Source organism: Gallinula chloropus (genome assembly GCF_964237585.1).
Source record: "Gallinula chloropus genome assembly, chromosome: 22".
NCBI lineage: Eukaryota > Metazoa > Chordata > Aves > Gruiformes > Rallidae > Gallinula > Gallinula chloropus.
The window spans coordinates 7,686,221-7,699,958 of NC_140107.1; the positions used below are offsets into that span (position 1 = coordinate 7,686,221).

General features: G+C 58.7%; 2 protein-coding genes across 3 annotated transcripts in view; both read right to left on the minus strand.

Moving 5' to 3' along the window:
• Window positions 1-524: 524 nt before the first annotated feature.
• Window positions 525-3,890, minus strand: PIGV (phosphatidylinositol glycan anchor biosynthesis class V). The gene is made up of 4 exons (XM_084274310.1): window positions 3,817-3,890; window positions 3,559-3,712; window positions 1,639-2,790; window positions 525-881 (listed from the first exon to the last, which is right to left on the minus strand). Exons 2-4 carry the CDS (start codon window positions 3,643-3,645, stop codon window positions 579-581), a joined length of 1,542 nt encoding a protein of 513 aa, XP_084130436.1. The 5' UTR covers window positions 3,646-3,712; window positions 3,817-3,890; the 3' UTR covers window positions 525-578.
• A 3,207-nt stretch (window positions 3,891-7,097) lies between these two features.
• The window catches only part of ARID1A (AT-rich interaction domain 1A), a gene marked incomplete at its 5' end in the record, with an annotated part of 58,403 nt that continues 51,762 nt past the window's right edge, over window positions 7,098-13,738 (minus strand). The window contains 4 exons of one of the 2 annotated variants that reach the window (XM_084274083.1): window positions 7,098-10,094; window positions 10,909-11,039; window positions 11,351-11,591; window positions 13,590-13,686. In XM_084274083.1, the coding sequence (XP_084130209.1) occupies window positions 8,370-10,094; window positions 10,909-11,039; window positions 11,351-11,591; window positions 13,590-13,686 (2,194 nt within the window). In that variant the 3' untranslated portion in view covers window positions 7,098-8,369. Of the gene's footprint in view, window positions 10,095-10,908; window positions 11,040-11,350; window positions 12,225-13,589; window positions 13,687-13,738 lie in introns of both variants that reach the window. The other variant, XM_084274082.1, reaches the window with a different exon arrangement.

The window sequence follows — 13,738 nt, forward strand, 5'->3', positions numbered from 1 at the left end:
CGGGAGGTGGGACCGGCCCCGGGACGGGGGGTGTAACCGCCCCCGGAGCCCCGGTCCGGCCCCGGGAGGGGGCTGAGGGCCGTGTAACCACCCGTGCTGAGCCACCGGCCCCGTACTCCCCGACCTGCCAAGTCGCAGCACCACAAGCCCCGGGCAGCCACCGGAGCCGTTCTCCTCTGCATCCCCACCGGCCCTCCCGGCCCCGCGGCGGGGCGGCTCCGGGACAGGGGACAGGGGACCCTGTCAGCCGAGGGCCCGGGACACCCACTCACTGCAGACCCCGGCTCGGCTGTGCTGCCCCACAGGCCCTGGAACCGAGACCCATTCCCAGCACCGGGCAGGGACGGGAACACCGGCCATCAGGAACGGCACCGGAGGACCCGGGATGCTGCAGCATCACGAGGTGCCTGTTTCAGTCATCCCCTGGCCGTGACAGCTCTGTACATACGTAGTAACCCAGGAGGAAAGCCTTTGGAACCACGACACCAGCATCCTTCCACACACAGCAGTGTTTTTAGCAAAAGGAGTCCTGAGTGGTGCCTCTGCCCCGCGGCGTGTCCACACCAACACCCCCCCCACTACGTCCACGGCAAGAAGTTGCAGTGCAGAACCAGCCCCAGCAGCCAGTAGGACAAGAAGAAGCCGAGGACACACTTGCTGAGGGGGGTGATGGAGGCAGCACCCCGCAGCAGCCGCACAAGGGGGTTTCCACAAGTCCCGTGGGAGCTGGGAGGTCCATCCAGAGGAGGCTGCCTGGAGGGGGGTGATGCTCTTGGATCATCAGTCCCTGTGCTCCGGAGCACAGGTTCGTGTTCGTGGAGCAGGTGAGCAGAGAACCAGTACAGGATGGGAGAGGAGGAGCCAAGGAACCGGGTCAGCACCTGAAGGTGACAGGGAGAGGAGAAGTCACATCAGTTCCAGGTTTCTACCCGCCCTGAGCAGGCTGCTGCTAAGGGGGGGCTGAAACACAGCCCCAGTTCATGGTGCTGGGATTCACCTCACGGAACCCCCCCCTAGGCTCACCCTGCTTGCTTCATTACGACATCCATGGGAGCTGTCAGGGGGTCCTGTGGCTTCGGACAAGCTGGGTACCCAGCTGTCACCACCCCACTGGGGTCCGGTCACCGTCCGGCTCAGGGACCAGGCAGCGGCAGCAGCTTCAGGGGACACTCAGATCTCCCCCTTCACTTGCTTTTCACTGGAAGCCCCAACCTTAAGTGCCACTGGCAGTGTCCTAAAGAGACCTTCCCACACCTTCCAGGGACCAGCAGCAGGCTCTGCATCCTTTCACTGCCATCCATGAAGCTCAGCCCAAGGGGATAATGACCCCTGACAGTGGATTAGCTGGGCTGGGCCAGCCTGGCCTGGAGCCCACAGCAAACACCTCCCAACTCCAGCCAGACGCTTTGATCCCCATCCCACTGTCCTCATCGCACTGAGCCCCTGGCAAGCTCTCCTCAGGAACGCCCCAGCTGAACACAGGGACTAAACTGGCCTCAGAAACTCTCTGTGGAAGCAGCTCTGCCAGCAGAAAGGCAAAGCTCTTGGTGTGCAGTGCCCTGTGACTGCCACTGCCTCAGCCAGCACACTGCATTCCCCTCGTGAACTCCCTCCTGTGTGCTGCTCCCAGCGTCCTACCTGCACGTGCATGCAGAGGAATCCAAACACCAGCAGGACCGTGGCATGGACCACGTACACGAAGACAGCAGGGCAGCAAAATCCAGCTCTGGCTTTACCCTCTTCTTCACCCCTTCTTCTCTCCAGACCAAGAGTCAGGCAGTGCCGGGGGTTTGCAGCCACGTAGGTCCAGGCAGCCCAGGAGCCCAGAAGTGTGACAGGCAAAGCAAGCAAGAAATTGGGTATCTGCCTGAGCTCAAAGTACCTCAGGAAGCCCACATTCCAGTAAACATCCTGAATGTAGGAGTAGATGACGGGGAATCGCTGGGAGCACCACGGGGGTTTAGGCCCGGCTGTGGCTGCCAGGCGATAGCCCTTGTCCAGAGCCAGCTGCAGCAGCGGCTGGGGAACGCTCTGCTCCGGGCTGGGGCCACAGAACCTCACGTAGGAGTAATACTGAAATAAAGCAAAAGGCAGGAAAATCCCAGCACACGCCAGGCTGGCTGGAGCTGCCACACTAAGGAGCTGCTTCCCTAACGGAGGGAGCTCCCTTATCGATCCTGACCCCACCTGGAGCTGGAAGGCGAAGCGTTTCCCATGGGAGTAGAGGAAGAAGCCGGCATTAAGGAGCCCGTTGGCACGCACCCCAGAAGCCAGGGCGAAGAGCAGCCCGCCGAGCCAGCTCTGCCCCTTCTCCAGCTGCCACATGGCACTGAACACCAGGCAGGCAAACATGCTCTCTGAGTAGGCAGCGGCCATGAAGACGTTGGCAGGGCTGAGGGAGAAGAGAAGGGCGGCGAGGAAAGCCACCCTGCGGCACCGCAGCACGGCGCAGCCCAGCCGGTACAGGGCAGCGGCGCCCAGGACGGAGAAGAGGGAATTGAGAAGCACAGCAGAGAGCAGGAGGCGGCTCCTCAAGCCCAGCAGCCGCTGCAAGGGCCACAGAGCGCCCTGGGCCAGGGCCCGCAGGCTCAGCGGGTACAGCGGGAGGAAGGCGCAGTTGTGCTCGTACAGGTACCCGCGCTGGGCGATGAAGAGGAAGTGCTCCGCGTCCCAGCGCGACAGGCCCCCCAGCAGCCGCTCCACCAGCAGGTCCCAGGCGCCAGGCTCGGGCAGGCGAGGCGGGGAGAAGGCGTCTGCAGCGTGATCCGGGATCAGGAGGTTGAACAGGGCCTGGGAAAAGAAGAGAGAAGATCCTCTCGTTACCCAGCCGAGAGCACCGAGCAGGAGGTGGGCTCCTGGACGTCGGGGAGGAGCAGCACGGCAGCCAGGGTGAGGGGCTCTGCAGCAGGGACGCCTGCAAGGCTGTGAAAAGGCATGAACACAATCTCTTGGGGCGTTTACATGTGAACTGAGGAAAGCTCTGGAACACATCCAGCTCAAATCCCCATGGAACCGGACAGGGAAAGCAGCTGGGGCACCTCCAGCTGTGTACTCCATGGCTGAGAGCAGCTGATTCCACAATGCCTCATCTGGCCTAGCCAGGCCTCTGGTATTTGCCATGTGGAGCGTTCCAGCACAGCCGGTGGTCCCACTCCCCTGCACAAGGGTGACCTGCCAGCTGGCTGGCTGCTGGAGAGCCTTCTCAGCCCGTTTTGTTTCAGGGGGGCTGTGGCCACAGCCAGACTCCCTGCTGGACACCCACAGGTAGGGTGGAGCGAGCCCCTGAGCTCTGCCACACTTCTCAGGAGGCCGCAGCCTCTTGTGCTGCCAACCAGCCTCTTGCCTGAAAACATCGTGGAGCTGGGAGCAAACGTGTGGGGTTTTCCTCAGCAGGGACCTGCAGCCCTGGATGCAGCTGGTTCTCTGCAGGGAAAGATGATTTCCCAGTCGAGTGGAAGCAGCTGGCTCCTGGCACACGCGGTGGTACCGAGGAGCGAAGCCCTGGAGCAGCAAACACCCCGTGTCAGAGAGTCTCTCTGGGTTAGGAAGGGGACTTGCCTGCAGCAGGAGGGTCAGGGCTCGGCAGGACACCGCGAACCTGGCCACCTCTCGCAGGTGGGGGTCTTCTCTGCTCACCAGCTCCATCCTGAGCCCCAGAGCTGCCTCCGTAGGTCACTGGTGCCAGCGAAATTCTCCCTCCGGTTTCAGAAACCTGAATTGATAGAGAGAGGACAGACATGGGGAGGTACTTCTGGCTTCAGCCACAGCTGGCAGCGATGTGCCGTTCTGCTGCCAGCGCTGCAAAGGGCTGCAAACCTCTGTGAACAAGAAAGTCACCGGGGAAAGGGAGTGCAGCCCTGGGAGAAGGTGCAGAACTCTTTGGAGACCTCTGTGAAGAGAAAAATATCTCCCTGACTTCCCCCCCTCAGCCGGGATGCAGAGGGAAGAGGCTGTGACCTGCACTCCAGCCCCGTCCTCGCTGTGCCAGCGGAGCTCCCCGGAGCAGATGGGTGCTCAAACACCAGCAGCTGGAGCAGGACTCAGCCCCTACACACACATCCAGGTTCCAACTGCTGAACAGCATCTCAACCTTTGCTTTGGTTTGGAATAGAGGTGGGGTTAAAACGTGGACTGAGCATAACACGGTGTAAGCAGCTCGCTGATGTGGGCTCACACACCCTCCTCTCTCCTCTCTCTGCCCAACCTTTGCCACTGGGAAGCCCAGAAGGGCTTTACTCAGGGCTGGCCCCATGGCACCGACCCCACGAGCTCCTTCCATCAGTCTAAGGCCAAGGTGGGGACGTGACACTCCCACTGCTCCCCCTTCCTCACCTGCAGTTCTCCAGGATCCGGGCAGGGGTCCTGCTCCCCAGCCTGAGGGGATCTGCCTGCTGAGCCCTGCAAACCTCACCCCCAAGGTTCAAACGGCTCCACGGAGCATCACTGCTCTCTCTGCTGTGCGATTGATACCCTGGGACCAGCGTGAAACCCACTGGCCCAGAGCCACGACTGGCAGCCGGTGTCTGTGAAGCGGCTCCTTCAGATAACACGTTTCTTCCGTTGGTTCCCCAGCCCCCACCTGCCTCTGGGTTTGAGAACCAGGAGCCCCGCAGCTCTCACCGCCCTCCAACGCCACCACATCCTGCGCTGCTCCCCCCTGCTCCCCCCCTGCCGCACACACTCAGCTCCCCCAGCCCAGGGCTGAGCCGCCTAAGGACACTCAGAGGTTTTCCCACCCCCCGTTTCACTGGCTGAAAAGGGAGAAACCCCAACCGGGTTAAAACCAGCACCAGGGTGCTGGGAGCGGGTCGGCAGCGAGGGAAAACCCAGCACCCCAGCGGTGGGATTGTTTACGGTCCCAAACACGGGATCACGATCCCTGTTCGACGGGGGGGGAGAAGTTTGGGGGTTGCTGCTGTTGTGCTGCTGGCCCGGGGCATTCACAGCGGCTGCCCGGGGGCTGCTCTGCGCCCTCTGGCCGGGCTGCAGAAGGGGCTCGCTCAGGCTGGAGGAGGGGGATGTGCAGAGGCGCAGAACGGGGCTGTGAGTGGACACACGAAGCCCTCGAGGCCCCCAGAGGCAGGAGGGTTCCCCGGGGGAGCGACCGCGGCCCCGCGGCAGCGGGCAGGGGGGAGCCTGTCCCTGGGCACCCCTCGGCACCCCCCGCAGACCCGGAAGGCCCGGCTGCGGTGCAGACGCGGAGATTTAAGGCCGAGCTTTGCTTTGTGCGAGCTCGTTCGCAGCCGCTCCCGCCCGGGACTCGAACCGGCGGCCCCCGGGGCGGAGCCGCGGCGGGTGTCGCGCTCCGGCCCCCGGCGCTGCCCCGCGTGTTGCCGCCTCCGGCCCGGCCCGCGGCACCCGGCGCTCCGCGGGGCCCCCCCAGCCCGCGGGCTGCGGCCGAAGCCCTCGGGGGACGCGCCGGGGCCGCTGGTCGCTGCCGCGATCCCCGGCGGGGCCGGAGCGCGAAGGGCCCCACAACCCCCCCCTCCTCCCCGGGTCCATCCCCCCGGCCCGGCCGGTCCCGGCCCCTGGGCGGGGCCCCGCGCGCGAGGGGGAGGAGCCACTGCGGCCCCGCCCCTCCCTCCTCCTCCCCCTCCCCCACCTGAGCGCCCCGCGCGCCGCTCCCGCGCCGGCTCCGTCCCGCCGCCGCCCCGCCCCCGCTTCCGGCCGCCTCTCTCTCCTTCCGGGGTAGCGCGCCCGCGTCACGCGGCGGCCGGGCCGGCGCGGGGAAAAGGGTTGGGCGGCGCCATCTTTGTTGAGGGCGGGCGGCGCCATCTTTGTTAGGGGCGGGTGGAGGCGGCGGCGGCGGTGGCGGCTGCCCTCGGCTCCTTCACCCCGCGTGGAGCAGCCCGCTCGGGTTCCGGTTGTGGCGGCGCCGCACCGGGGCTCCGCGCGGGGCACGGCGGCTTCTCCCCCTCCCCGGCCAGCCCGGCCCGGGGCCGCTCCTCGGGCCCGGCCCTCGGGAGGAGGGGCAGCCAGCCGCGTGCCAGCACAGCGCCACCCCGCGGCCGGGCCGGGCACAAGCCGCTTCCTGCCGCAGGGGGCGGGCGGCTCCCCGCGGCCTGGGCCCGGGCGGGGCGGGAGGCCGCGCCCCGGGGCTCCGGCCTGACGCGACTCCCGGCACACGGGGCTGGGACTCGCGGGGGAGTTGGGTTTCAACGGGCGCCAGAGAAGGGCTGAATCCGGCAGCGCGGCAGCCCTGTGGCACCACTGGGTTTCCTCTCAGGGCGCTGTGGGGTCAGGGGAGCCCGGTGCCCGCCCTCCAGCCCCTCTCAGGAGCCTCCTTCAGCCGGGCACGGAGCGGCTGCGGCTCCTGGGGGAGTTTTCACACTCAGACTGACTCTGGCACCGTTACCCCCCGGAACACGGTCTAAGGAATCCAGCAAAGGGAGCTCAGGGACCTGACAGCTTCCTGGGAGAGGGCGAGTGGGGTAAAACAAGGACCAGAAATGGTTTCTACCTCTAGAAAAGCGGCTCCTTTTCCTTCCATGGCTGAAACGAGCCCGGTGCAGCTCCAGCCACCCTGCTCCTCCTACCGTTTGAGGGTAACGCTGGGGCTCAGTGTGCTGCCCTGTCCCAGCCCAGCACAACACAGGGACTGTCAGGCCAAGAGCCTGAACTCGGGCTGCCCGCTGGGAAGCCCCATCCAAGGAAGGGAGCCCAAACCCACAGCCCAGCGCCAAGAGAATGTGAGAAATGTCAGGGGAGTGGAAAACTTCCCCTTTTCCAGAGCTGAAGAACTCGTTCCCTTCCCAGCAAACGGCCTTTTCCACCCTGCGAGCTACACCTCTCCACCACAGCTTCGCCTCGCAGCGTGAGGCTGCTCCTGAGCAGCACCGAGCCTCAGCCCCAACTGCTGAGCTGGGCCAGAGAGCCAGAAGCCAGACCACACAGCACTAAGGGGACTCGGTCATCCCCAGCCATCACCATCACACACAGGACCCAGGAGGTCTCTGCACAAGAAAGAGCTGACTTACACCACCTCATCGACAAGAGCTGACCGACACCATCACATGGACACGACCTGAGCCCTCTGCAGGGACCTACCCCATTCTGCTAATTAAAAAAAACCCTTACAAACATCTTACCAAGATTTAATGTACATTTATTCTTAACACGTGGAACATATAGTATAAAGATTTCATACTGAATAAATGATATTCATTAAGCCAAAAAAGGAAAAAAGGGAGGAATTTACATCAAGTTTTTAGCTACATCGTCTGAAATACAAATATGCAGAATTCATCACTGAAAAATCTCAATTGTGTTTCTTCATCAGGAACTTCAACTGAACCTAGAACTTTTTCACACCTCGATTAGAAAGAAAACAAAAACAGGAAAAATAAACTATAAGTTGATTGGCTGCTGAGACAGCAATGACTTTATACACAGAGACCTGTACAGCATCGTCCTCCGGGGAGGGATGTCTGGCAAGAGATTAAATAATTGTGTCTCGCTTTTGCAGGTCATCAACTCGTTAACTCGTCATACTATAAAGGGGAGGGGGGCAGAGGGGGACAAAACTGCAGGGGATCTTAGGGTATGTGCAATGTACAACGTCATATATATATACACACGTGGCAGCGCTCGGGCTGCAGCTAAAGGTTAAAACCAGTTCTAAGAGGTGATCTCAGGGTTATTCATACAATCAAGGAGGAAGAGAGAAAGAGGTCAGGGTGTTGTAGGTTCACACATGATACTTTGGGGGAAAAGCCTTTTTTTTGTTTTTTTTTTCTCCTCAACATTAACTAAAAACATTTTTAAAAACTACAGCTTGCTGCTGAGCCAGCGCTTGGTTGGTTTTGTTTTGTTTTTTTTTCTCTCCTTTTTCCATGTGAGACATGATTACAGGATGTTTACAGCTTCAAGGTGTACAGTACATGGAGTCCTACACGCTACTGCACAGGCCTCCCTCGGACAAGGGCTGTTCACAACTGGGGTAACTTCTTGGTTCCTGCAAGATTGTGAATGTACAACGATAACCACACAGAGTTCAGCAGTCACTTTTTTTGTCCTTCAGAGTTTTTACCATTAAAAACAGTTATGAAAGTGGTGCCTGTCAATGTGATACACGGCAAAGTCGTTCCCCAAACTCACTGTAAACGACAGTAACTTTGGTTAAAATAAAAAAAAAAAAAAAAGTCTTCTATGTAGACAGAACTTTGTCTCCTTTAATAAGGGATTCAGGACAAATTTGAAGGGCAGGGGGGAAGGGGAGAGGGAACGGGGACATCTTTCCCCAGGGAGAAGCAGGACAGCGCAGGGCAGACAGTGGATTCTGAGGTGGTTTTGCATAAATAAAGGGCAACAGTCAGTTTCTAAGTTCTCCACTCACGCACACGCACACAGGGTCTGGGATCCCACAGCTGTCATGACTGGCCAATTAAAAACAGTACGTCACAAATAACTTGTGAAACCAAAGAGTTCATCAAAGGCGACACGGAGATGTCCAACAGCCGCGACTCGTAGAGCGTGAACTCCGAGTGGTTCTCGTCCACCTTGGCCAGGGCGAGCAGCGCCCGGGCAGCTCGGCGCATCATGTCCACGCTCGTCGACTCGAAGGGAGGGTTCTGCATGTGCATCAAGCTGGCCTGGCTCTGCTGGAACTGCGTGGCGGCCAGGCTGTCCTCCAAAAAGCCCAGCAAGTTGCCAATGCTGCCCTTCTGCACAGCAATGGCTCTCGCTGCCAGGCTGTCCCCCTGTGCCAAGTTGGCCAGTAGTACCACAGCCATCTCTCGGCACACCGGGTTCTTTCTGTCACTAAGGAACCGCACCATGGTGCTGTACAGCTTCTCCAAGCGACTGAAGGGAGGAGTTGCAAGAATCAAATCCACATTGTTGTCCTGGATGCTGAGTTTGCTGAGTGTTTCCAAAACCAGTCTCTGAGGGGAGAGGACCGCGTTGGGTCCCAGGGTTGGGAAGGGATCCTGGGCCTCTGCCGATGGACACACTGCCCAATGGAGGAGTCCATCCAGGATGGGCAAACAGATGCTCTCTGGGTAAGGGGAGAGGTCCAGCTGGCCAGAAATGTTGGCCAACGTGACCAGCGTATTTTCACGCAGCATCTCCAAGCAGTCCCACCACCACTCCACCTTGTTGCAGCTCACCCCTTGGTCCTGCTCCTCCTCTTTCTCATAGGTCAGGGGGGCCTGTTTGCGTTCGGGATGCTTGTGGTGTAGGAGGATCAGTTTCCCTAGAATCAGCAGCAGCCCGGGGTGTTTGGACATCTCAAAGTCATTGCCCGGCACAAACGATAAACTCCTGATGATGTTCGAGACGCAGATGCAGCGCTTGGCCAGAGAGTCCTGCCAGTCCAGGAGGGTGCAGAGGGGCGTCTCATCTTTACTGTGAGGTTCATCCTCCAAAATTTTGATGTTTCTGTGGCTCTGAGCTGGGCTGATGCCAAAGGGAAACTTGGCGCTTTCCTTTGCCGTTTCCAAAGCTTTGACCTCTTCCTCCTCCCCTGCCAGGGAGCCCGGGCGTGCCGAAAGCATGTCATCCATGGTGGCAGTTATCCTCTTCTCCGAGGAGCTGTCGGATGGAGGAGTCTCTCCTTCCCTAGTGCTCAGGTTGCTCTCAGCTGCTGAACGTTTCCTCAAGCCAGAGTTGCAAGAAGCTCGTTTGTGAGTCAAGGGTAGCTCGGTCTTGCTCTCAAAGTGGGTCTGAATGTGCTCGGTGGTGTCCCCGCCGCCGATGCGCCAGTGCAGCAGCCCGCTCTCGAACTCCTGCACTCGCCCCAGCTTGTCTGAATAATCCACCACAAAGGGGTCGTTCTTCTGCACCACCTTCACTGGAAGCTTGTCAAATTTACTCACTAGCTTTTCCTCGCTGGTCTCCAGAGGTGCTTTGTCCTTGCTTGAAAACGCAGCCTCCTCCTCTTCCTCGTCCTCTTCCTCCTCGCAGTTGAGGCTCCGTGGTTCATCCTCCTCCTCCCCTTCTTCATGGGAGGAGGAAGCTGAAGATTTGCAGAACCTTTCGGGATCTAATAGTGTTCTTTGCCCTGGGTCTCCCACCTCGTATTCCTTCAGGATCCCAAAGATCTCGATCAGGCAGCGCCGGAAATACTCCACCAAGAGTTCCAGCAAGCCTGGCAGCTGAGGGAGGAGAGAAACAGGAGGGGAAGGAAGGGAACAGTGATCAGAAAACAACTTAGGTCAACACAAGCAACTGGGAAAGCAGGGCATAAAGAGCTGAGAATCTAAGCAGTGCTGGTAATTAACAGGTTCTTTTATGCTGACAATTAATTGCAGGAGAGTCCACTGTCCTCTGAGAAAAGGAACAAGGCAAAACCAGATACTGAGTGCCAGGATCCAGGCTGCCCACCCTCCAAACACACATACCTGTGCAAACACCCACACGTTGCATCTCCCCTCTGGTGAATGCACAGGGAGGTGAAGGGCAGCACTAAGCCCAACAGCCTTTAGAGCCTCACTGAGCCATTTTTACAATGGCCACAGCAGCACGTGGCAAGTAACAGAGAGAGGCTCCTCTGGGCTGCCATCCCAGCCCCACTGTGCCCTGTCCTGGGGAAAGACCTAGCCAGGGGGGTAACAACCCCATCAGCAGCCGAAGCACAAGCAGCCTCCTGCCTCACACAGCACTTTGCTGCACAGTCCCTCACAGCCTCCCCACCGGTACTGAGTTCCCCTGTGGAGAGTTCTGACATCTCACCAGAGAGGAGATCACACACCCCTGCACACCCACCAACAGAACTGACATGGGCTGGTGAGTAACCAGTGTGCAGCTACTCAGAGCCTGGCTCTGTTCAGACCAGGAGTGCTCTGCAGCACAGGGATGTCTGGGGGTCTGGCTCTCCAAGGGTGAGAGCTGCTTGTTGGGACCTCACTGACAGAAAACCTGACAAAATCAGCACTTCAAAGACCTGCATCAGAGAGCATCTGCACCCACCTGGCTGAGGTTGAAGGTCATTATGCTGTTGTCATCATAGAGCAGGATGTTTATGGTATCTAAGGCCCACGTGCTTTCAGCTAGCAGCCCAGACTTCAGAGACATCATCACTCTCCAGGCTTCAGGAGTTCCTGTAACATAAACACATAGTATTTGCAGTGCCTGGAGTTTCAAAACAAAAAGGATACTGCTGGACACTGGATCCTGCTTTCTGGACCCAGGAAGAGCCTGTTTCAGGGGATGTACAGACTGCACGTACCAGCAGTCTCTCTGCAGACGATGCCAGAACCATGTCTGACTAGACAAGAACCCGCAAGGCCAGAATTCTTTCAAAGCCAGCAGAGCCCTTCAGCTGGACAGTGCTGCACCACACAGGGTACAGCAGCACCCACCCCCCCTCCACGGGCACAAGGGGCAAAGCAAAGCAGGAGTTGCCTCTTACCAATATCTTTTGCCGTCAGCCGCCTCCTCTGCTTCAGCACAGGTTGCGTGGCTTCTACTGACCCCGGGGGGAAGGTGATGTCCCGTCGGATCATGGGAGGCTGTACAGCTGCTGGTGTTATGTGAGAGGCAGGGACTGGGGGTCCTGCCTTCTGCATTTTCATCCCCGAGTGCAGGAACGGAGATTTACTGGGAGAAGTGCGGTTCTCCAGAGGTCTGGGCAGAGGTGCTGGGCTGGATACCTGAGGAATGTGATTCTGCATGCTAGGGGGGGCCTGGTAGTTAGACTGGGGGGGCCTGGTCATGGGGGGCACGGGGGCAGAGGGGCCGTAAGGAGGTTGCCGGTTCCCGTGGGCAGGCCATGGTCCCTCGTGGTTGACCCTCTGCTCCGAATGCAGGATTTCATCGGTTCGCGTCACGCCGTGGTACGCGGGGCCCTGGGGCGCGGAGCCGCTGCTCTGCCGGTTGGGGTAGCTGTACCCGATTTCGTTTCGGCCCTGCCACATGGCACCTTGCTGCGGGCCCTCGGGAGTGGACTGCAGGGGACCACCCATCATCTGAGGAGGCATGTTCTGCTGAGCATTGGAGCCCGGGGGAGCCGAGACCCTGTCTCTGCCAAATTGGAATGGGAACTGGTTCTGGGGCCCTCCGGCAGATCGGCGGTCAGCAGCAGGGTACGTGCTCCCATACTGGTTATACAGGTCCTGCTGGGGAGAGGGCTGTGCAGTTTGCTGCTGGCTGGCTTGCTGGGTCTGTGCTGGAGGCAGCTGCTGCTGTGTCTGCCCCTGCCCGGCGCTGTACGGGACGTTGTACATCTCCCCTTCGTGCCGCTTGGAGGGCGGCCCGTAGCTGCCATCCATCGGTCGCTTGTAGTTCTGCAGGGAGAGCCAAGGCACCCACACTGTAAGGTGATCTACCCACACAGGACCTACCAAACCTCAGTGGCTCAGAGCCCGAGGAGATGCCCCACAGCACGGCCTGCAAGGGACGAGGCTCAGGACAAGGCTCAGCATTAGCCGTATCCAACGAGAAGCTGGATGGGTCTGTCAATCTGACAAGCCAAGACCAATTCCTTGGGGCTGGCTGGGTAGTTTCCTCCTGGATTCTAAAGGATGCCTTGGGGGCAGAAGTCTGCCCACAGAGAGGACTTTCCTCTAGAAAAGACTCAGCTCTACTACACATTCACCACAAGCCAAACTGCTCACAGGTCCTTCTTTCCTTCCACAGCTCTATCGGCCTCTGCTCCTCCCAGATTTCCCAGAAAACAGGTTGCTGATAAAGCACTAAACAAGATGCATTCAGAGCTGTTGTACATCCTACAGCCCTGAAAGCAGCACGAACTATTCTCCCCATTCTCTGGAAGAAAAGTCATTTGCTGAGACAATATTAAGACCCAAGCTCTGCCTTGCCTCCAAGGGTCTATGCTCTGGCTGCTACAGTCTCCTCCAAAGCTCCACGGTCATGACTGGCTTCAGATGGAGCTCTAGGGCTTCAAAGATGACAAGTACCAGAGTAACTGGAACTCTTGGCTCAGCGCCCTGTGGCTCTGGTTGCAGAGCCAAACTGCAGAGCAGTTGGAATTATTCTTAGCACAGCTCAGTGAGTGCCCTCTCCACACTCCCCTAAACTGGAGGACTCCAAATTATCAGGAAAACATTATGGGTCTTGGCACTGATGCAAAGAGCAAGTGGTATGTAAGGATTATGGAAAGTGATGTATGTTCATTCAAACTCTGTCCTGAAACAAACCTGGTGTTTCTGAGCACACCAAGCAGGAGGCAGCTGGGGCAGGTCTGAAGCTGCAGACTCAGGAACACAAAGACACCCAAAAACCCGACCCTGGGATGTGCAGAGTGATCCCTGCTCCCCAGAACAATCAAGGACTTTCTCCAAACAAACTCATCTGATGTTTGGACCAAATGTGTTACAGGAATAGGACAGGATTCACAAAGTTTCAGAGGGGCAGAGAAGCCCAGCAAAGCTTCCTGACCTCCTGCTGCCTGACCAGATGCACATGTCCACAAACGATACCACCCCCATTCTTGGATCGAACACAACACTGGAATCACCAATTAAAACTTGTTTTAAACTATTTGGAAACTGGAAGGAAAAGAAGTGTCCTGTGTAAGGTGCTTAGTTCTAGACATTCCTAAAGCAAACACAAAGCCCAGAGAGTTTCATCCTCCTCTTTCCACACATTTCACAGCTAAAACTCAAATGAGAGACCTGCTGAGGACTCACCTGCTGCTGCTGCTGATACATGGTGGTTTGCTGGCTGGGGAAGGGGCTGCCCGAGGATGTGCCTTGAGTGGAGAACTGATTGCCATAGGAATCATGTCTGGAGGAGAAACAGAGAGCTGCCTTACTTGCCTGACCAGGTGCACACTGTG

Excerpts from the sequence above, each read along its gene's own strand:
- PIGV (XM_084274310.1), bottom strand. The coding sequence starts at position 3,645 with ATGGAGCTGGTGAGCAGAGAAGACCCCCACCTGCGAGAGGTGGCCAGG. Across the intron at positions 2,791-3,558 it reads CCCTGACCCTCCTGCTGCAG|GCCCTGTTCAACCTCCTGAT; the intron begins GCAAGTCCCCTT and ends TTCTTTTCCCAG. Across the intron at positions 882-1,638 it reads TCCTCTGCATGCACGTGCAG|GTGCTGACCCGGTTCCTTGG; the intron begins GTAGGACGCTGG and ends TGTCACCTTCAG.